At 36.7% G+C, this 24,060-nt stretch overlaps 2 protein-coding genes across 2 annotated transcripts; both read right to left on the bottom strand.

The window, feature by feature from the left end:
• Positions 1–23: 23 nt before the first annotated feature.
• On the bottom strand, positions 24–3,982 carry tmem14a (transmembrane protein 14A). Its single transcript, XM_053502633.1, has 5 exons — positions 3,875–3,982; positions 3,705–3,786; positions 915–1,016; positions 705–792; positions 24–237 (listed from the first exon to the last, which is right to left on the bottom strand). The coding sequence occupies exons 2-5, from the start codon at positions 3,778–3,780 to the stop codon at positions 204–206; spliced, it is 300 nt and encodes a 99-aa protein (XP_053358608.1). The 5' UTR covers positions 3,781–3,786; positions 3,875–3,982; the 3' UTR covers positions 24–203.
• A 4,884-nt stretch (positions 3,983–8,866) lies between these two features.
• Positions 8,867–23,757, bottom strand: agpat5 (1-acylglycerol-3-phosphate O-acyltransferase 5 (lysophosphatidic acid acyltransferase, epsilon)). The gene is made up of 8 exons (XM_053502595.1): positions 22,755–23,757; positions 19,154–19,223; positions 18,874–18,989; positions 18,686–18,775; positions 17,545–17,635; positions 16,353–16,514; positions 13,167–13,290; positions 8,867–13,024 (listed from the first exon to the last, which is right to left on the bottom strand). Exons 1-8 carry the CDS (start codon positions 22,971–22,973, stop codon positions 12,799–12,801), a joined length of 1,098 nt encoding a protein of 365 aa, XP_053358570.1. The 5' UTR covers positions 22,974–23,757; the 3' UTR covers positions 8,867–12,798.
• Positions 23,758–24,060: the final 303 nt, after the last annotated feature.

Genomic DNA, 24,060 nt, shown 5'->3' on the forward strand with positions numbered 1-24,060 from the left:
TATAAAATGAATGACTTGATATAAAAAACATTAAAAAATAGGCTTTATTTGGAATGTACAAGATAAACATTCAGAAAGACTGACATGATCGCATAACTGTGAGGATTCTATCAGTGCATAATTATTGAAGGGTTGATGCACTGTAATGCATAATGTAAAACAACAGTGTCAGTAGCTGAATAAGCTGCAGGTCTATGCCTTGTTCAGAGGATCAGCAGTCGCCCAACCATCATGAGGCTAAAATCAGGACACAGAATGAACTTTGATAGACTGCTGTTGCAATCATGTAGGTTATACAGGTTACCTGATGTTTGCAGCAGGTAATCCAAAGCAGCTTATTAACAGATTTCTTATTAACACCAACTTGATAAAAATTCAGGTTATTAATATTTAAAATAACCAACAAAGCTTACAGGTTTAAAATTTCACAAAAATAAATAAATAAATAGGTTAACAAGTAAACATCTATGGAAAATGTTTAAGTGACTATTGTTGAACGGTGTTTGTCCATCAGTAACCTCTGGGTAGACTCAATGCTAGGGCACTCTAGCTGTTCTGGTGGCTCACAACACCTTACTTGCCCATTTTTTCCCCCTTTAAATTAGTCACCCATTTGTATTTACTCTTGACAGAATACCTCATTTCAACTTTGTTCTACGCACAATACAGAATTTAGGTGATAGTAATATTTAAGTAAACCTCACCTTAACATGGCCATAATACCTGCAGGCATTAATTTTCCAGATTTCTTGAATCTTATTCCCATCACAACTGCTAGAGCAGCTGAAGCAACTAGAGAAAAGGGAAAAATGATAAAAGGATAACATTCAGAATAAAGATGTAACTGCTAGAAAAAAGTAGTATTTCCACAAGAATATCTTTTTAACCAAATACAATATAATCTGCATACTCACAAAACAAAGTCCATTTGTCCTGTGGGTCCATAGATACCCTAAAGGCCCCATATGCAGATATGCCGCCAAAAAATAATCCTGCAATCAGTGATACCAAGCTTCCTGGCGCAGCAAATAAGAAAATATAGAAATAACAAGGATAAATTAAATGTCCTGAATGAATAGTAAATAGTTAGTGTAGATGTTGTAAAAAGAATTATATGTATGGAATCACACATTTGGTTTAGTGCATTTTCAGAAATCTGCAAAAATAAAAAATAAAAATAAAATAATAGGTATGTGTACACACACACATACACAGGTGCATCACAATAAATCATTCCGTAATTCAATTCAAAAAGTTTAATTTCCGTAATTCAATTCAAAAAGTGAAACTCATAGATTCACTACACACAGGATTATATATTTTAAGTGTTTATTTCTTTTAATTTTAAAATAAATTTAAAATAAATCCTAATCTCTTAACAGCTAATGAAAATCCAACAATCAATATTTCAGGAAGTTAGAATATTGTGAAAAAGTTCAATGTTGGAGACTCATGGTGTCGCACTTTAATTTTCCAGGCATTAATTTTCCAGATTTCTTGAATCTTATTCCCATCACTATTGCCAGAGCAGCTGAAGAAACTAGGGAAAAGTTCAATATTATAGCTGATAGTTAATTAACTCAAAACACCTGCAAAATGTTTCCTGTGCCGTTAAATAGTCTCTCGGTCTGGTTCAGTAGGCCACCAAACGTCATTGCTAAAGAAGCTGGCTGTTTACAGAGCGCTGTATCCAAGCATATTAATGAAGAGTTGAATGAAAGGAAAAATGGTAGAAAAAGGTTCACAAGCAACAGGGATAACTACAGCCTGAAATGGATCGTGAAAATAAGCCCATTTAAGAATTTGGGGGAGATTCAATAGGAATAGATGGCAGCTGGAGTCAGTGCTTCAGGAGCCACCTGAAGAGGAAGAAAAAACACGGCACAGAATCCAAGTTGCTTAAATACCTATTTAAAGTTTGCAGTCGGTGGTGGTTTGGGGAACCCTGTTATCTGCTGGTGTTGGTGCACTGTGTTTTATCAGGTCCAAGGTCAGTGCGGCCATCTATCAGAAAGTTTTAGAATACTTCATGCTTCCTTATGCTGACCAGCATTATGGAGATGCTGATTTCCTTTTCCAGCAGGATTTGGGACCTGCCCACACTGCCAAGAGTACTAATACCTGGTTTAAGTACCATGGTGTTCCTGTGATTGATGGACCGGCATACACTCCTGACCTAAACCCCATAAACAATCTATGGTGTACCGTGATGAGAGAGATGCGAGACACCAGACACGACAATGCAGAAAAGCTGAAGGCCTGTATCAGAGCAACCTGGGCTTCCATAACATGTCAGCAGTGCCAAAGACCGATTGCCTACATGCCACACCGCTGCAGTAATTTATTTAAAGTGAGCCCCGATCAAGTATTGAGACCTGTATAAGTTCATTCTTTTCAGTAGTCCAACATTTTTTTTTAAATATATTTTTTTAATTTGTCTAAACTAATATTCTAATTTTTGAGATACTGAATTTTGGGTTTTCATTAGCTGAAAGCTATAATCATGAAAATGAAAGAAAATAAACACTTGAGATATTTTAGTCTGTGAGTAATGAATCTGTATGAGTTTTACTTTTAAAATAGAAATATGGAAATAAACTTCCTGATGATATTCTAATTTAGTAAAATGCATGTGTGTACACATTTTATTTTATTTCCACTCTGTGGACAACTGTAGTTTCGCCTTTTTTTTAACAGCGTATTCCTTTTAAAGGTTGTCCCATTTCATATACTCTGACTTGACAGCAAATTATTAGTTAGTGTAAAAATACAGATTTTGTCAGAATAGACTCATTTAACACATCTGTACATATAATAAAACTGTAAAGTTGGCTTGTCTGTACATTGGAGATATTTGCAAAAAAAAATAATAATAATATAGGGGACCTAACCCCAACCCTAACCCTTGAGGTAACATAGGTTTTGTTTTATCAGCTCATAGACAGAGACGCTACTTTGAAGTTTCATTTTTAAAAAAAAAATCCACCTAGAAAAAAAGAATCATTAGTTAATCTCAAAATTCTCTAGATGGCGCTGTTCATTTTTTATACTCGTAAGGATGAGTGTGCAATTTAAATCTGGCTAATTCACTTATTTTCACCATAGCACCCTCTTGCTAAACTGATCTGGATATAATCTACGTCATGTTTGGAAATCTTCGCAAGAGAAATTTTAAAAAATGTTACGTCACAAACACACAAGTACGTGCGTGCCCTGTGTTTGATCTGAACATAACCTTTGTGGTCTGTGGAAATCTTTGACAGATAACCACTAACTAAGCCCCTGAACGGCACAACAATAAAGTAGTGAACTATTAATCAGAAGGGCATGGGTTCAACCCCTGTTGGGCAAGGCCCTTCTCCCCCAACTGCTCAGACGTATAATGAGAGAAATGCAAGTCACTATGGATAAAGGGCGTCTACCAACTGCCGTGTAAATATAAGAATGTAAAGACAGAGGTGACAATCCCGATTTAAAAAAAATCCCTAAATGGTAGTTTAATTGTTTTCGGGTTATTTTTTTCTTTTCTGCAGCTCTTAAGTTTGAATGCTATCACAACCACCACACCTTATAACATCACATGTGAGTGCACAGATTAAGCTGTAGTTTTAATTTAGCATGTTTTCTAAGAATAACTGAATGTGACACCACGCCTATATGTGCAGACATGACAGTGTTAACCAAAAGGTAAAGCTCTCCTCCACCTTTTCTCTTATATCCCATAAAGCCTCCTAATAAAATAGTAGCTGCATAGCCAAACCCGAGCCAGTCAAACGCCATGCTGTCCTGAAACAGAAAAAAAAACATATCACAGTAATACATTAACACAAAAATGAGTGGGTTTAAACACATAGTGAGTTTAATTTGAACTTACCAGATATCTTCAGTTACGTCTGTAAAAAAGTGCAACAGACACAGCTCTCTTGCGCAATTTTTTTTCCCTCCTCGGTATTTCCGGTATCAGCGCGCGTTGAACGTGTTACGTCACTAGAACGTAGCCACGCACCAAAAACAAAAATATCGATCATTTAAATGGGTTATATGAAAAGAATACGAGCCAGATATATAGTTAGACAGCTCAGCAGTATGGGTTGTAAAAGCTAGCACAATGCATGGAAAAACAATAAAATAATAAAATAAATAAAACATGCAGTACCCACACCTGGCTAAAGTTCCTGTCGGCGCCTCCGCCATATTAGGAAGGTCAAGAACACATGAATACTGGGGCTAAACTTTATACAGAGGTTACAATGGTATTAGATTTAATTTCATATCAAGTGTTTTGTCGCTTTAAAAAAGGTTAATAAAAGAGCACTTTTTATTATGTTTACCAATTCATAACTGCATAAGTTTTGTAAACTCCATTTATCGATCTGGGAACCGCTTTCGTCCGACTAGGGACCGAGGAGGCCAGTGGTAAAGACCATTGTAAAGACCTCCAGTCAATATTCACATGATCACACTACAGGCAATTTGGGAACGCCAATAAGTCTAATCTGCATGTCTTTTGACTGTGGGAGGAAACCAGAGCACCCAGAGGAAACCCACAGGGAGCACAGGGAAAACATGCATATAGACCCCGAGGACAAAAAATCCAACCCTTGACCCTTAAAGTGCAAAGGCGACAGTGCTAACTACTAAGCCACCATGCCGCCTTTGAAAACCTTACCATAGTCAACATAGTTTTCCTGACTCAGCACAGTTCTTACCATAGCACAGGTTTGGTAAAATAATCTAAAGTCAATAAATAATTTTTGTTGGAATTTGTTGGAGACTTTATGGAAGTTTATAAAGCAGAATGAAAAATATTTGCAATAACATATGATATTATTAATAATAGAAAAAGGTGTAAATCAAAGCAGTTACCACGGCAGAGCACCAGGTCTTTTGATTTGGCACAGGTTTGACACCAGATGCTTTTCCTAATGCAACCCTCGCCATTTTATTCAGTCCTTATTTAGGGACTGGTACTAAGGATGCACTGCCTCATGCACACCTGGGGCTGGAGTTCCCCAACAGTCTTCTGTGAGAAAGATGGATATACTCCTAGCATAATAACTGCATAATAAAAGTGTGGTTATGTTCTTGTACCCACAGTTACACTATAGTGACCATGGTGTCAAAACCGTGTGTACTCATAGGCCATGTCTATTAAATGATACATTATTTGTCTAATCTTTACAGTATTTATTTATTTATTATCTTAAGACAATAAATATTTCTTTAAAAAAATATTTATAATATTTATTTTATAAGTTTAAATTTAAAGTATTAAATATTTGTGCAGAGCAGTAGTGCTACAGTAGATAAGACAGCTTTGTTTCCAATATACCTTTATATAAGAAGGAACAGATCTTAAAGAGGGCAAAAAGTAATTTAAAATATGCAATATATGGTTAGAAAATCGTATGTGGTGTAATCTTATACGTGTCCTGAACTTGCAAGGCAGCTGGCCTCAGGGGTTTCAAATATTTATCTATAGACAAAAGTTAAAATTTTTTCCTCCAACCTTACTTGTTTATTAAGTCTGTAAGTAATATTATAGTTTCTTCTTTAGCCATATGGATAAGATTAGGTGAGATCAACAAAATATTTTTTTTTATAATGTATGTTCACTCTGTTTAATAAGTCATACCTGTGGCATTTCAGGTAGATCCAGTTGTAGTTCTGCCCTGACTCAGTTTTACCTGTCATGGTATTCACACTTTGTCACAGAACCATTATGTATCCAAGTTTACTTTTAGGATTTGTATTTTGCATAAAATAAAAAATAAAAACAATTAGTGAATAGTGAATTCATTCTCAAGTGAATTGTGAACCTCTGTGGTAAATTTCTGGATCTTCAAGGAACAATTAAGCATTGTTAAGCATTGATTGAGCTAGTGACACCAGAGTACTGTACACGTTTTTTGACTCTATGTCCAGCCAGATACAGCAGGTTTTGAAGAATGAGGAACTTTGTACTATGGAGAGAATGTCATATAGCAATTTCATTGCATAAAATACCAAGTTTGGTTCTATCAATGTTTGTTATCAGAAAATATTCGAATTTTGTTCGCACAGACTGATTTAGTGTTTGGTTTATGACCATATGAACATCAAGTTCGGTTCCTATTTTGTTTTAAGAATAAATTATAAAAAAAGAATGTTACTTGTATAACTTTTCAGCAGAACCTTCTAAGCACCTAATGAGAACATTAATGAGTGTTCTGGAACCATTCCCTGTTAGCTGGGTCTATCAGGTTAGTCATGGCTGAACTGAATAGTGGAACTATTTTTTTTTAATCCTATGTAATTGTATATAAATGTTTTGTGTCCCTAAAGTGAAATGTGAGATTTCGTTAACCTAACATCAGTGATATGATATCAATGGCCACAAGGAGGGATAAAAGACTTTGTGCTTACCTCTCGAAAATGCAGGACTTAAGGATTAGAACAATTGTAATGTTAAGCTTAACAGCTTTTAGAATGCATTTGTAAACATAAGTATGTAAACACAGAACCATTATAAGATATACCTTAAGATAAGATATACAGTACGTTTATTCATCCCACAGTGGGGAGGGTACATACATTATATATAGTGCATGAGGGTGACATCTGCTGGTGAACCATATTCATCTAGGATTCCTGTATATGTGCTTGACAGTTCTTTAGACATAACATTTTTGTTAACATTTTGGCATTTACGGTGTCATTAGTTTCTCAGCATCACTATTAAGATGTTTCCACAGGTAAATTTCTCCAACATTTAACAGAGCCTCATCAGTTCTTTAGAGAGGACATTAGTATAGGCTGTTACCTTGACCAGGTTGTATAACAGGATTTAGGTTAGCGTTTTAAATAGTGTGGCTCTCTGGTTTGAGTCTTCTTTTTGCCAAAAAAAAACAAAAACAAAACAAAACTGAAAAGCAAGTCCACATATGTCCAGAGTCAGACTCGCATCATCTGCCCTTTCTTACTCACCCATGGCCTTCACCAATTATTCAGCATAGGATATATTTGGCATGGCTTTAATGACCTGAGAGTATGGAGGAGTAGGATGGGATTTCCCCATAACTCTTTAAAGGCTTTCTAATAAAACAATATTGGCATCATTTAGTTTGCATTTTATGTCCTGGAAAGGACAGTAATTTAATCGAGTTGGCTGTGCAGCAGATGTTTAATCAAAATGTAGTCAAATTGATTGCATGCAGTTAAATGGTTTACAGCCTAAATAAGTCTAAGTCTGCCCTGTTTGTTCACTTTGTCCTGCTTTGAACTAACAACTACAATGCATTGCCTCAGCAGAAAGGATTAATATTATAAAAGGTATATATTGTATATCGGCTGCTGAGGGAAGATCAGGTCTTGAAGCTGGACACCACTCAATTTACAATGCTGAAGGTGTTTTGTACTATTTAAAATTACTTATATTTTTATCATGTATGCGATAACAATTCAATTTTGGATGTAGATATTGCATACATTTTCTTTCACTGGTATGAATTTAAAAATTGCCCCACTTTGGATGTCTTACTACAGGATTTTATCAATAAACTATAGGCAATTATAGGGTGTGCACTCCGCTGCCAAAAAGGGTCAAGCAAAGAACACAACTAAAAAGATACATTTCTAAAACTGAATTAGGAATTGGTCAACACATTGTTAAAACCTAAAAGGATAGTGTTAAACCATTAAAGAAGAAATCAGGTCAGAACTAAATCATGAATGCCCATGGTCAGAGATCACTAAAACACTGCATCATAAAAAATGATCTACTGTGTAGTAGAAGTTTAATAAAGAAAGTAAGAGCTTTACTTACTTATTAGTGAGACTAATCAGAAAAAGGGCTTCAGTTTGTTAGAGAGCAAAAAAGTTGGATTTTAATGCAACAGAAAAATGTCATATAATTTATTGAGTTCAGACTGACCATATTCCAGAGCAATGGTGCATCAGGGTAAGAAGGGAAGCACCCATCATGCATAGTAGCCACCGTACAAGACTCTGGTGGCAGTGTTATGATCAGAGGTTACTTCACTTGGTCAGGTCTAGGCTTAGCAATGTTACTGTATGTGGCAATAACATTAAGTCAGCTGACTTACATAAATGTACTGAATGACAAGACTATCACATAAGTGAGTTTCAATAGTGTGAGTTTGTAAATATTAATGTCATTTTTTTATTGACTGGGCAGTTTATATAAAAAATGCCCAGCATAATTTTTTTGGTTGCATATGCATTAATTCTGGGTGGGTACTTTGTACAACCCACATCACATATAATTACAGGTAGGATATTTATTTTTAGCATCTCCCCTTTTTATTTCAATATTTTTCACATTCCTCTTGGCAAAATTGCCAAAATTTGCACAAGTTTGAAAGAAGACAATTAATAATCAATTCTATGAACCATTCAATCAAATGAACCTTACTAAAACATTAAGGCTCTTAGTTTTGAACCACTGCAGTCTAGCTTTGGCATTATGCGGGTATCATACTGTTAGAATGTGACTGTTTAGCCCTGTTCCCAGTTTACGGAAGAATCAAACAGCTTTCCTTTGAAATCATGGCTCTTCACTTATCGGTAACCAGTTTCCCAGGCCTTGATGATGAAAAGCATGTAACAACACGAGGCTACCACAACCATGCTCCACTGCCCTTTGCAGAAAAACAAGCAGATTTATACAGATTATAGAGTATTCACTATGAATCTCTCTCTCTCTCTCTCTATATATATATATATATATATATATATATATTTTTTTTTTTTTTTTACACTTTAAGCTTTTCATTACATGTGGCAGATCTGCATAGTCCCTGGTCTTTGTAGAAAAAGAAAGGTTAAAGAAGTCATATGACACAAAAAAAAAAAAAAAAACAGAAGATGGCATTAGAAATTCCATTTATTGCATGTTTTTATTATTTCAAAAGCTATGACAAAATGTCATACATTTCAGATATGGCCTTTAGCCACCGCTACAATTGTGTCTTGAAGAAAATCAGTTACATTAATATGGCTATTGCAGTAATACTGCTGCAACAAGTATTTAAAGATTAGGCATAAAAGCAGCACCAATTTCTGTCATGTTCAATTCACTGTATGAGTTTATACTGTAGTTCAACAATAACATTGAAAGAGATGAAAAGAGGCAGAGGTGCAGTTATGAGTAATATACAGATCTCTAATGTTAAAAAACAGGTAATGTTTGCTTTCTTATACATAAAATGAGTACTACAATGTTATACAGATGGTACAAAAAGAAACAGATTTAGAACAGCATTTAGTAATTGTGTACTTTGTAAGCCCTAGGGAGTAGCAGTGTCGACTGATCAGTGAAAGTTTTGTTTGCCCTCGTATCTATTTGGTTAAATATTTTACAGAAGTCACAGTGAGAATACAACCTTCGTTTCTGATCCCCAGCATGTCACGAAAAGGAACTTCCTCTAAAACTCGTCTGTTTATACTTTCCTGATTGTTACTGGAAATGAATCTGTTATTTACTGGTTTACATCAGGAGACGATATTACCCTCTGCTTGCTAATGACCAATGACTTAATCCGGTTCCTCTGCAGGAATCTAAGAACATCAAACAAAATCCACATTAACTGAATCATTTGCTCACACCGGTCTCTGGTTAACATTCACACTTTTCCTGTTGTCGTCCTAATTCCTTTTCCTGTTATTGTTTTTCCATTTGTTTATTGTTGGTATTTATGTTTTCCCATCAGTACACATTAAACATCGAATCATCACTTAGATCATCAGCAGTTCTGCGTTCTGAGTTTTTTGTTGATTTAATCTCAACCAACCAGACATTCCTCCAAGAATATCGTAAAACGATACTGAATAATGATGGTCAAGTAATATTTAAAAATCTGAGAACAATTGAACCAGTGAATTGAATACAACTTTGATTTAGAGTACTCCAAGGAAATTATTTAATAAATCAAAATAAATTTTCTAATTAACATACCAAGCCCACCCGAAACCTCACCGATCAGTCATCAATCACAGAAAAACCAACAAATTAAACAAAACACTCTTGCAGCTCAGGTAAAAAAAAGAAAAAAGGCAAATGCATGTACAAGAATAAAATAGTGCAATTTATCACTATAATAATAATAAATCTACAAGTCATTTATTAGCATTAGGTATTTCATGGGGCTTTTTAAAACCAGTTCTTTAAAGAATAAATGGATGAAAATTTGGAAGATTTTTATCTGACTTGAGCAATAGTTTTTTTTCTCATAAAAATGAAGCATCCATACTGCACACCATTACAAATGACACAATCTGTGAATAGACATTTAGAGGTAGAGTTTTCTTCTTTTTTTTTTGCTATATAGAGTAATACATTGGCTACAGGTTGTGGACTAAACTCTCTAACAAAATAATTGAACAAACGTATGACAAATCTATCTAAGTGATTTCGAAGCACACACGGTGCAAATCTATTGTCATATATCTGAGCACAACTTTTCAGGTAGAATATTGTTTAAACTAATTATTCATGGATGAAAATGGTTCCTTAAAGCATTTTCCCCACAGACATATTAACAATGTATAATCATTAACTAAGTAGAAACTATAATATGCACACAACAAAGAATTAATGGCTTTACTTTTGGCTGCATTCTGGGGGAACAAACTGTTTTTGTATAGTGATATAATAATTAGGTTTAAATTACTGTAGATGAAGAAGGGTGGCGGGTCAGTAATCGGTCATGGATGAAACATTTTCTGGCTAAGCAGCAGAGTGTTTAAAGATCCATGTCATAGAGCCTTGTCCTTCATAAACATGGTGTTATTGCTGACTGTTCCGCTTTTTAAAGAAATTGATTTATTTTTTATTTAGAAACTGGCAGTAGTTTAATTGAAGACATACTCCACTGACCACTTCAATCAGCCAGGCATGTGGAAGCAGTATCAATCTTACAGGTCAAGAGCTTTACAATTAATGATCACACAAAACATCAGACTGTGGAATAAATGTGAACTTGGTTAGTGTGGTATAATTGTTAAGAGCTGGTTTCAATCACTAGTCTCTCAAGATTACACAGAATGGTGTGGGGAAAAAAAAATCCAGTAAGCAATAGTTGCATGCATGTATGGAAATGATTTGTTAATGAAAGACCTCTGAGGACAATAGCCAATCCGGTTCAAGCCCAAAGTAGGGCTATAATAAATCAAATAATCACTCTTTATAATGAGGGTGAGCATAAATGCATTTCAGAACAAACAACATGCCGAACCATGAGGCTACAAGAGCAGAAGGCCACACCAGGTTGAATTTTAGCATGAACAGAAATCTGATACTACAATAAGCACATCCTCGGCAAAAAAAAAAAAAAGTGTACATTTTATACACACACAAGTTTAAAATCACCGATTTTTTTTTCTCCTCCATTCTGACATTGGGTGTGAACATGAACTCTTGATCTACAGGATTTTATGCATTGATCTGCTGACACACGATTGACTGACTGAATACTTGCATGCTTTAAAACCATTCCAGGTGCATAGATTTATCCTTAAGTGATCCATCAATATTTCTCAATATTTTTCCCTTAGAACACGGTCCTCAAATGCCCGGTATAGATACACAGAATAGTATATCTTTTGAACTTTTTCACCTAATACTGCATAATAGCATAAATACTCAATCCTTCCCTCACACCTACATATCAACCAGTTGAGCAATCATAAGCAAGCATTGTGGTATTACTCACTCTCATTAACTCATTCTCTATATCGCTTATCTTGTACAGGGTCACAGGAGGACCTAGGTGGGGTACATTCTGGAACTGTGCCAATCCATTGGAAGTCACACAGTATGGGCAATTTAGAAACGCCAGTTAGCTTAATCTGCATGCTATCAGACTGGGAAACCCACCAAGGAAAAGGGAGAACATTCAAACCCCACGTACAAAACCTTCTACCCTGGAGGTGGGACGACAAAAGCTAACCACCACGCCACCATGACGCCTGCATTGTGGATTTGTAGTTACCAGCAAAACGTATGCACACAATGTACATAAATCGGTTTTGTACATTATTACAATGTACATTATTAATTGGTGAATAATGGAAAAGCGACTGAGGTAACAGGGTTCATCTTGCATGTTAAAGGCAGAGTTGCATTTTACTGCGTATATATTTATTAGATAAGTATTTAATGACAAGATATTGCTCCTGCATCCTGAAGTTTGGCAATATGAGACAATTAATTGTGCAAAGAAAAAAGGGGAGGGAGAAAAAAACAACAACAAATAAACCAATTTACTAATTAAATGAAAGAAAGAGCACACTTCATGTGTAAACAAAGCAAAAACAACAAAATTAAATGATCTCAACCATCTTGCACCCAATCACAAATTAATACAAGTTTAACAAAATCAGAACCAACCAAAAACACCAATAATAATAATAATAATAAGATTATGAATACTTATGTGGAAAATTGAACACAGTAAAAAATATCTTCGGCATAAACTTTTGCATAAACGTATCAACCCCATTTAAAATACTGCCCTTTTTTTATTTCCAGCAAAAAATAATAAAATAACCAAAGTAATGGACATGACACTAAGAATGTTAAACCAAGCAAAGCTTTCGAGACAAAAGATGAAGGGAAGAATAAAGAGAGCTATGGCCATCCTCCAGCAAACACCTCTCAGACATAACACGGGGTGGGGTGTGAGGGAACAGATCACTCCGAGATGTCACAGCATGGCTGGCTGAAAACACAAGCGTTTAACCAGCACCGGTCTCCTCATGCTGATGCTCGCTGGCAGGGTGTCAGTGGTTTCTTTTACCTCATGGTTGTATATGAACCCACAGCCATCCCAAGAGAGTCCCACAGATCCATGTTTTCACATAGAGTTTTCTACCTGACTCGGTTAGCAGCACTGGCAAAGTGAGGCCGCTTAAAATCAGCAGTGAAGGCAGCGTCTTTTTAAGGCCGAGTTCCGACCTTCGACCTTCTCCTGGAAACTTGCACTTTTCATCAGGCTTCTCAGACTCATAAAAAGAAGTCAGCAACCTGAAAAAAAATGTATATTAAGGAGAATGCATTTGCAGCTTTGTTTGGATCTCATTTTACAAACCAAAAGTAGGTACTGTATAAACAAAGGCTGTAATATGCGATGAGGCTGAGCACAGAAAATAAAATATGAAATACTTACTTATCCTTAATCTCAAATCTGTCATGAAGCCATCTGCGGAAATAGCTCGGCTCTGGAGGAATCTCCCTCATGTCCAGCCGCTCAAAGTAGATGTGCACTCTGGGACACTCTTTACAAAGGAACTCTGTTAACAAAAAACAAGATAAAGTTGAAGTGCACCTGATATAAACACAGCAAACAAGGAAATAACTCTTTGGGCTTGTGCAATATAGATTTTTCCCTGATTTACCATTTTCAAAAAAAAATCTTGAATTATTACCAAAAAAAAACCCAAACAAACAAAACAAAACCTTAAAGCCATGGAGTGGCGCTGTTGAATGTCATAAGGTCTCAATGTGAACTCCCTGCTTTTAAAACAGGAAGTTTGGCGTCTCATCACCTCAGGCTGCTTCCATCTTATTTCTTGGATGTAAGGAACATTGTTGGCAGTGGCGATAATGCAAATCTCACCTTGATGGAATTTTAGGCGATTCTAAAGATTCCAAAGAACTTTTTTCAAGGAGTTGACTGTTACCACTACCACCAAGTTTCTAAAAGTCAAAGGCACTAAATTTTATATGCAGCTTGATTTATTTAGGGTTTCCTGGCTAGATTACTGGACAATGTTTGAGCACACCTGACTGTCTAACGCCCATACTATGGTTCTTTCCCAAACTGTTGCAACAAATGTCTTTGTATTCTGTAATATAAAAATTTTCTTTAATTTAAACTAAGACACTCAAACATGTTTCAGGCAGTAATGATGCCACTGTGTACAAAGCGAGACATGTCTCTGCAAAGACATGGTTTACCAAAGTAGGAGTGGAAGAACTTGAATGTCCTGGCACACAGCCCTGACCTCAACTCTACTGTACATCTTAAGGATAAACTGACCACTCCCCATGACCTGGGAGCAAAGCAGCAAAGAGAGGACAAACTGTGGAATGGGATGTTCAATAAACACTTATGATTGTAATGAAGATGAAGATGAAGATTGGAATAATCTACTCCACAAATGTATATGCATTAAAAAGTGCAAAAAAAGGGAACGAAAAATCAAAAAATCAAAATTCAAATATAACAAAAATGCATGGTTGGTACATGTGCAAAAGATTTATAAAAACCAGCACGAACAAAATCTAAACATACAGTTACACTTAAAATTATTCACCCCCATTGAAAATGATGATTTTTTGGCCAGAATTACTCAATTGCAGCTGGTTGTAATAAATCAATGCAAAAACAAGAGCAATTTAAATAGCTTCACACACCTAATATAACAAGTTGTTTCTCCAAATGCAACAAAAATGGCCCCTTTAATGATTACTGCAGTCTCAAAATTATTCGACCCCCTGAATAAAATCCCATACTACTAATTTTGTAAAATCAGGTGTTGTCTCAAGCATACCTGATGCAACTAATTAGATGCCTCGGGGGTACTTGATTTAGAACTCAGCAAATACCTGAACTTTCTATAACATTTTTGATAGCGATGTTTGACTGCATGTCAGAAATGAACCAAGTTAAGAGAGTTGTCCATAAAGTCAAGAAAAAAGTTCATTGCCTTGAATGAACAAAATCAAGGAGATAAAAAAAAAAGAAAAAAAAAAGCGGATGTACTTTGCAAGTACTAGATGTTGTAAATACAGTAGTAAGCCTATTTCGCAAGTTTACTGTTAAAGGAACAGTGGCTACCCTTCCCGGACATGGCAAAAAGAGGAAGCTATTATCTGCTGCTACCAGATTCCTGAGGAGGCAAGTGCTGGAGAACTCTCGAATGACTGCAAAGGATCTACAGAAAGATTTGGTGGCAGCAGGAACTGAAGTTTCCCTCTACACTACAAGATGCATACTGAAGCCTGAATGTCACCCCAAGATGTACCCTGTTACTGACCCTAAAACATAGGCTTTAATATGCAAAAAGCCATATAAAAAGACACAGAAGTTTTTGATTTCTGTTCTATGGACTGATGAAACCTGAACTTTTTGAGCCTATGCAGTATGTTTGGAGGAGACAGAATAAGGTATATGCAGCAAAGTGCACCCTGCCTACAGTGAAGCATGGTGGTGGCCCGGTGATGCTCTGGGGCTCCTTTGTTTCTTTAGGCACTGGAAACACCTTTAGAGGGCGTGTAGAGGGCAAGATTAATTTAATCAAGTATCTTTGAAGAAAACCTCATGCCATTTGTGAAGAAACTGAAACTTTGGCATCATTGGGCCTTCCAACAGGACAATAATCCCAAGCATACCTCAAAGCCCACCACGGCTTAGTTTCAGGTGAAGTCCTGGAGGGTTCTACGGTGGCCATCACAGTCGCCTGACTTATACTTAATATCTTTGGTGGTACTTGAAAAAAAGCCGTTGCAACAGGCAAACCCGCAAATGTTATTGAACTGGAGTCCATTGCCCAAGATAAATGTGCGAAGATCACTCAGAAACACTGTCAGAAGCTAGTGCCTGGCTATACATCTCGTTTGCAGCAGGTCATTATAGCTAAAGTCGAAACTTTTGCGTTAGAATCCATCAGTTCAGCCTGCTCCTGAGATCAGCCAAGAAAACTCAGCTTAGAAAAACTATTACATAAAAACTGATGAATTATTTCAGTTATGCCCCCTTTTTAGTGCTATTTAAAAACATCAAGAATGAACCTGGACAGATTTTCTTTTTCATGAGATAAAATTATCAGGAACGAACTGTACACGTTTATACATTATAGTCCTATCCTCCATGACTGGTGTCTTTAAACAACAAGAAACTCACCTGATGAGGATCAAAGGAAATCATCACTGATATCATCATTGACAAAATACACTGAAAGAATAATCTGACTCACTCTCTGGCAATTCCTTAAGCACTTGATTAACAATCAAGAATGTTATTGGCATGTTAAGAATGTAGGTCATATCAATAACATTACTTAGATGCCATTGCTGTTTATTCCTGTCCAAAAACAGGATGTTTTTTCGCATAACAAGTGATGGCTTCAATGTTTTTGGGAACACCGAAGCACGGGAACCTAGCACGCCAAAACTTCCTGTTTATAGGAAGCAACAGGAAATCCACATTTATGCATTCTAGGAACCTGACTGTTCTTGGACAACAATCACTGATGGGCAAGCAACCCTTTATCAGATCCAGCTGAATTACGTTCATTATCAATGCAATTTTAAATTAAAAGTTTCCTGGCTGTGAAGAGCGTCTCTGTACCTGGCATTGACGGAGCAGGGTGTCTTTTCCCGTCTGCACTCAGTGTGCCTTCGTAAGCCACGGTGACATCGTAAACAGCATCCAGGTGGTTCTTCATGGAATCTATTGCTACATGTGCTGCTTTCATTCTTGGCGTCAAGATGTGTTTTAGTACAGAAAGCCCTATAAGAGACATAAAAAATTAATAGAAACTTGATATGATGCTGATATTTGAATTAACCAATATAAATACTCATATTAATCAAAACTAAATCTGAATACGACCCACTTTATCAAGTCACTACATTAAATTTAATTAAAAGTATGCTGCAAAAGTGATCATTATAGAATAGTATTAATAAATGTATCCTATATTCACATCAATTAATAAGAATATCACTCTGAAAACGCAGGTCAGAAACAAGATTTTAATTCAAATAGTTTCTAGCGCACACCAATATTGCACACCACATAATTCACTTAGCCGTTCAAGTCAAACCAGGACTTTTGATCAGGCAGAATAACTGAACACGGTTATGAGAGTTAAAACGACCTTAATTTCTCTATATAATCCCTTGCAACACTAATGCACGTTTTACTAGTGCTTGGATACCATCATGGTAGAAAGTTTTCTCAGTACGCCAAACCCATGATCACGTCAAAAGTGCTGGCCTCCAAGGAACTCCTTTAAAGATGTGGAAATCCCTTAAAGTGATATCAGGACTGTATGGGGGATGTGGCAATAACTCCCAGCCAAGTTCCGGTAATGTGCAAGGCATGTTTGTGAACGATAGTGTGCACAGTTCCCACAGACAGATGCATCTCATCCTCAAGTTGGCAAAAAGTTATCTGTCGATTTTCAAGGACCAGACGTTCCCCTCGCTAAATGCTCAAGGGAACGACAGTCAACTCGGCCACGATCGTCATTCAAATGTTTAACTGCGGCTAAGAATCTCGTCATTATACAAAAGTCTTTTGTGAATGTCAACTAGTTTTACTCCTTCATTCACAAACATTTTAATTAGAATTTCCAGTTTGACTTAAAAGCCCTTTATACTTAAATCCTACTGTGGCTCACCACATCAAAACAAAACCTTATGTCCTGTGCAACATCTAAATTTACTCTGCCAATAATGTTTTGCCCAAAGAAATACTGAATAAGCCTAAAGATAAAATGATGTGGAATAAATATGTAGCACAGAAAGACCAGTACCTTCTTTTGCAGCAAAAGCCTGACTGGCCTTAATCACATCCTTAAATTCTGGGTTGTAGCGCGTTCCCTCAGGGAATATGACAAGATACATCTGTGGAGAAAATAGTCAACCAGCACAGCACACAAATATTAGGGATGTTTACATGTTTTTTTTTTCTAAAGATTTTTTTATAGAACGTGTTTTTTTAGGGCAGAATAAATCAAAGCCTCTGAGGAATTAAAGGCAACACTCGGAAATGCCCCAACATTATAGTGAAAGAAGACTTAAAACTTAAAAAGCTTCGCTCCACCACATAAACTGTCACGGGATCACAAATAGTGTCATGGGAAAAAGTTATTTGGCAGTAAAACCAATTTTTCCCCCCAGTCAGTCACAGAAACTTTAGAGAATTCATATTAAATATCCAGAACATTTCACAGAGTGAAGGAAAACTTAGATTAATAAAGTGCCAGAATTAATCAACTGTGTAAGCTTAGAGATTTCTACATTGGGTTTATTCAAAATAAGCAAATCAAAAAGACAAGTTGTTGTTGTACATTTCGTACAAAAGCAGGTTGTCCAAATCTTTTTGGCTCAGTTACCTGAGAAATCGAGAAAAACAAGTATTGCCTAAATATGTGATTAAGTTTCTGATTCCTACTGATTTAAACACTTAAAGTTATAAAAGTGCACCTGTTGAAACTTCAGCCAGACTCAAGAACAAGCAGAATAAAACAAACCACAAGGTGTGCATTGGAATCCAACATAAAACGAAACATCAACGCTCTGGTCAGGCTTTCACTGACATGCAGGGTTGCCAGTTCTCAGAAAAATGTGAATCCCAACCACATCTGAGAAACCACATAAACAGACCCAAAACTAGAAAAGTAAGCGTTTACTTAGGTAACTTAAAATGTGTATGTAGTATGTTTACCCAGGAGTATTTGTATGTCAGCTTACAAAACATGCAGGGTCCTGCATAATTATTGGCACCCCTTTTAAAGATTAGTTAAAACTTTAAGATAAAAAAATTTATTTAAAGTAAAATAAAAACCACTCATCAAAAAATAGTTTTGTTTATATATATATATATATATATATATATATATATATATAGTCCTGGTTTTAATCTGTGAAAACTGCACAATCCTGCATACTCACTGGTGCTCCTAAGTCCGCCTGAGAGCGGAGTTTCCTTCTCATGGCATTTTCGTTAAACTTGGCGCTTCGTTTGACGTATACCCCGCCGTGCTTTAAAAGATAAATAAAATGTCAATTATCCCAATAACTCTCAACTAAAATTTTAAGAATTTAAAGAAGATAAAATATCAAAAGTTAGAACACCATACCTGGGAGAAATACCAGCCGTACAACGGGAGCCACTTCAGACCATCTTTTAACACGTATCTCACATGGCCGAGCGCATTTTGGCGAATTGCTAGCATGTCAGCGATGATCCAATCAGCTATGGAACAGAAAATAATTAAATAGTTCAATCCGTATTAGAATGTTATAGACAGGATTTACACTGCTGTTAATATAAATATTATTAATGGCTCATGTAGTCCTGATGACTACTATTACTATTACTATATTATACCACATATATGGCCCTGCACCAAGCTTTACCTGTGGATTGATGGTTGGAGAGATAGACGACATTCTCCTTCTCCTTTGGTATGTCTCCATAAATAATAATCTGCAGGATTAATAAATAATACATGAAAATGCAGGGGGGAAAAATGTATATATAATAATGTAATAATATAATATAATAATAATGTAATATAATATAATAATATAATGTTATATATATATATATATATATATATATATATATATATATATACACACACACACACACACACAAGGAAGACAATAACATCAGCATTAGAAACCTTTCGCTTCCATATAAGCATATAATTGACATCAGCATCTGCTTATTAAAGTCCTAAAGAATCTTCAGAGTACAATCTAGTTCATATCTACCTTTCCTAGGCTGTAAACACTTCAGGTGGGACATTCATTACCTGCTCATTATATGCACAGTTTACTAGAGCACAGTGATTTCCTGAAGCTTGTGTAAAGTATTATTAGTACCAATCTAAACCTCTGCCTGTGATATTAAACTACATAATGGCTCAACCATATGTGGTCTCTTAATTCATGGCATGGAAGGCCATCCTGCAATAAACTGACCGAGAAGCAGCGGAGTTCTTAAATAAATGTCATGTAAAGTTGAAAGCATGTCTAAAAATCACATCAAATGTTTTCCCGTGGTAAGAATTAAAACATTAAATTATTTGGTTAAATTATTTTTGTCATGGGATGTAGGCAAATGGTTCTTCAGGAGTCAGATGTTTTAACTAGTGGGCCGCCTCTGCACTAAATCACACCCAAGTGTCGAAGCATGTCAACGTGTGAACAGCATGTTGAGATTTAATTTAAGTCAAACGGATTGGACAGATGGTCAATAAACACTAACGCCACACTGATATCTAGTGTGTATTCTGAATCCACAGTTTTCTCACAGAGCATTGTCTATGATGTATGTCTAAATAACGTCACATAGATAGTTTTCTCACAGAGCATTGTCTATGATGTATGTCTAAATAACGTCACATAGATAGATTGAAATTAACCTAACTGACATGTCATGTAAAATGGTCATGTAAAAAGTTTATGCTGAAATGCAACTGCTGAAAAAGCAAATCAAAATTGTGTCATCTTGTTTTCTACATGCCCCCATTTGCAACGGTAATAAAACCAGGAAGTGTATTTAAATGAGTGTAAAATTCAAGAATAAATAAAAGCTCCAATTGTCAGACTTACTAAATGTGGCAGTGCCCATCTGCCCTGTTTTATTATTTTTTTTATAAAATCAGTACTGTGGTCCTTGAAAATACTTTTACTCTAAAAAACTCCAGTGTGTACTGTATAAAGGTCTTTTATTCACAAGTTATTATAGTCATTTTATATTTTATTGATATTTAGTCTATGGGCCACGCCTTGACACCGGAACACTGGAATAAATGCTTGCCACTGATAAAATGTTATTCTCTACTGGATATAAATTACATATCAAACTTCTAATTAAATATTTTTAAAAAAGGCCAAACATGTGGCTTGATGAATGAATCACAGCTGATCATTTTCAGCCGTGACATATCAGAGTCCGTGGTTCGGCGCAATCAATAATTTCTTCTGCACATTTCCTTTATTTCGGCTTTGATTTGTTTACTCTAGTCTACTTTATACATGTACACAAAGCTTTTAAATTTCAATTACAGCTTGCATTTCTGGTTATTATAAACCGCCCACAGTAGGATTTTCTGAATTCCTGCTTCATCGCAACCGACTCAACACACAAACTAAGAAGCTGTTCTTGAGGTTGAAGTGGGTTAGAGGACAGAAAGCACGTTATTGCACCACCCACCTGCTACACACTCCAGCCCTAGCTCTAAATTGCTAGTTGATTGCACAACAAAACATACCCCATGCACATGCGGTTGATATTTGCCAAAAAATGTTACCCAATTTATAAACTAACAAAAAAAATTATAATTTAAACCCATGTTGTCCACTTTCACTAGGAGATGGAATAAAACTAAACCAGGTGAACAAACTTTGAACATCCTGCTCCGATTTGTTTTATAGACCTAAACTTATAACTGATAAGATAAAAAGAGAATCATATCTCTTGAAACTTACATTTGGTATCTAAAAACCCTGTCAGAGTGGCGGTTTGTTTCTATATGGGAATGCTTAAGTATGTTGCAAGACAACGAAACTTGTTCCGCAGGTCAGTCAGTCTAACTCACATTACAGCCAGAGAGGCAGGTATATTCCCAACAGACAGATGGCCCACAGATTTTGGTCTTGCAAGTTTTTCTGCTACAACGCTGTTGAATTCTCATATCTGATTTTTTAGTAAGGAGCTTAAATTATTTACTTTAACAGCACAGCGTGTATAATTTCTTTAGTAACAGCTCATTCAGTGACGTGCTATAAAATCTAAGCATAACGATTAACAGATCTAGGAAAAAATGCTGCTGTTTAACAAGACGTTTAACAAGAATTGTTGCTATAGTGAAGCATTCAGCATTATGTTTGTACAGCCTCTAGTGTCAGCCCTTTCCAACCATCAATAGGCTGAAGTTGTTTCTTTTTTCATGTCTTAGTAACTGAAAGAATGACTGTTTATAGCTACTATAACATAAAAAGTAAATTGAGAAAAGAAAATATGGTTATGGTTGCATTCCTAGACTCTGAAGTATTCGCATTAGCGTGAAGATGTGTTATTGATGGAGTGCAACCAAGTAAGTGCTGATACTGGAGACGACTCCTATAAGTGTCATATAGACTAAAAGTCTCCTTTCAGAAAACTAAACCATATTAGATCATGTTTTTTTTTTGTTGTTTCATTATTAGCCTTAGATTACAGCAGAACATACTGTTCACCATACAAGTCCCTGTGAATGAGCTGCTATTACCAAGAATTATTATAATCTGGTCACTACGGTCAGAGCTGCAGTTATAGGAAATGAATCACCTGTCACCTTCCAATGAGCTATGTTATCAGTTATCGCAGATAACATTGATGCTTTGACACACGTATGTGGAACAATTGGGGTTTTACACAAAAACTATATCAGGTTTTGGTTAATTGAATTAATGTTAATATTGACCCTTGTCAATGCTCATGTATAGTGCAGCTAATATACAAAACTCAAGAGTTATAAACAGTTGTTGTGTTCAAAACAAGAAGAAATATGTTGCAATATGCATCAAAGTGGCTTAATTAGCACATGAGTGGAAGGACAAATGGACGCGTGGTAGACGAATGTACAGGGGACGGATGGACGCGTGGACGAATGTACAGGGGACGGATGGACGCGTGGACGAATGTACAGGGGACGGATGGACGTGTATAGGCAGAAGGACGGAGGGATGCGTGGATGGACGGAGGGATGCGTGGATGGACGGAGGGATGCGTGGATGGACGGAGGGATGTGTGGGTGCAGGGATAGAGGGATGGGTGGATGGACTGAGGGATGTATGGGTGCAGGGATAGAGGGATGGATGGACAGATAGAGAAATGCATGAATGCTCGGATAGAAGGATGGATGCGAGCAAGCACAGAGAGACAGATGCACGGATAGATATGGAAATGGAGGGAGTTGCAATATTTAATTAAGTGAGATCAAGTGCTTTATTTGTGTAAACTCACCTCCACCCCGGTGTAGTTCTCGAAGAAGAACAGTACCATGCTCTGGTAGACTGTGTACAGGTGATCGTCCACGGTGTGGTAGAGTCTGGAGGGCAGTCCAGCGGACAGGAAGCGCCACACGCCCCAGGAGAGCAGGTACATGGGCGCAGTGCCGAGCATGACCGCGGCAGGGATGCAGTAGCGCAGAGAGTACGTGTGCATAATCAGCGACAGCAGCATGTTTAATATGGCACGTACACAGAAAAAACAACTAAAACACTACACTACTCGTAACGAACTTAGCACGTTGTTTGAAAAGGCGCTCGGCGGGTTTACACAGTGTGCGGAAGCGCGATCTTTCCGCTGCTAGCGTTGCATACAGCACATGGGCTAAAACAGAGCTGCTCAGAAATATGCAAAGTTTTAGCTTAACACCATCATCGTGCAGAATATAAAAATGTACTGATAAACTATATTAAACCATCAAATCCCTGCCGGACACATGACTTTACATGCGTGTACTTGCCAGGCGCTCAGTGCAAAGGCATGCTCCTGTCAAAACCGCGTCATTGCGACAATCTACCAAGGTTTACGGTAATCACCAATAATGCGTTTATTTAAAATAAAAAAATAATAAACGCGCCCACTTTGTTAATAATATCTAACCAATTATATAATTATTTTCCTTTAAGAACTGCTTGTTTTTACGTTTGTTTAAAGAAAATCAGTTTAACCTACAAACAAATGACCGTCTCGACTGTGGTTTACCGTGAAACAGGATATAGACACGCACTAAATTCCTAGTTTATAGCGTGGTTTATCAGGCTAACGTTAATGCTCCGGAGTTGAGCTGCAAATTCAAACGGCAACGTGTCTCTAAACACCACCAACGTGTCCCACCTTTACAGGTCGATCTACTCAAGAAGATCCAGTTGCGCAAATTAGTTTTAAAAAGTCTCGCAAATCTACTGTGCGTTCACCAAAGTCACGCTACGCTCACAGCACGGACCCCATATTGCACACAGTGACGTCACGGAGCCCGTAGTATCGCGCTCGTTCATTGGTGGAAGCTCCTGCACTTTCTCGGCGTAGCAGTTGTTGCTACGTTAAGGGCTGCGTCTCAAACACTTCCCGGCTGTGAGGTCAGGGTGCACAACGCTGTCTCTTTATACGCTGGAATGAAGCAATACACGTTACACATTCTGGAGGAAAAATGCACACTTTTCTCTAGACTTGCACGTTGTTGTACAGTAATGAAGACAATATGGAACAACTCATTTTCAACGTTATATGTAGTGCACTTGTATACAAAGCAGGGAGGCATTTG

The sequence above is a fragment of the Clarias gariepinus genome, chromosome 8 (assembly GCF_024256425.1).
Source record: "Clarias gariepinus isolate MV-2021 ecotype Netherlands chromosome 8, CGAR_prim_01v2, whole genome shotgun sequence".
Lineage (NCBI taxonomy): Eukaryota > Metazoa > Chordata > Actinopteri > Siluriformes > Clariidae > Clarias > Clarias gariepinus.

Excerpts from the sequence above, each read along its gene's own strand:
- tmem14a (XM_053502633.1), bottom strand. The coding sequence starts at position 3,780 with ATGGCGTTTGACTGGCTCGGGTTTGGCTATGCAGCTACTATTTTATTA. Across the intron at positions 1,017-3,704 it reads TATGGGATATAAGAGAAAAG|GAAGCTTGGTATCACTGATT; the intron begins GTGGAGGAGAGC and ends TTGCTGCGCCAG. Across the intron at positions 238-704 it reads GGTATTATGGCCATGTTAAG|CCTCATGATGGTTGGGCGAC; the intron begins GTGAGGTTTACT and ends TCCTGATTTTAG.
- agpat5 (XM_053502595.1), bottom strand. The coding sequence starts at position 22,973 with ATGCTGCTGTCGCTGATTATGCACACGTACTCTCTGCGCTACTGCATC. Across the intron at positions 16,515-17,544 it reads GGCTTTTGCTGCAAAAGAAG|GGCTTTCTGTACTAAAACAC; the intron begins GTACTGGTCTTT and ends TGTCTCTTATAG. Across the intron at positions 13,291-16,352 it reads CCCTGCTCCGTCAATGCCAG|AGTTCCTTTGTAAAGAGTGT; the intron begins GTACAGAGACGC and ends TTTTGTTAACAG.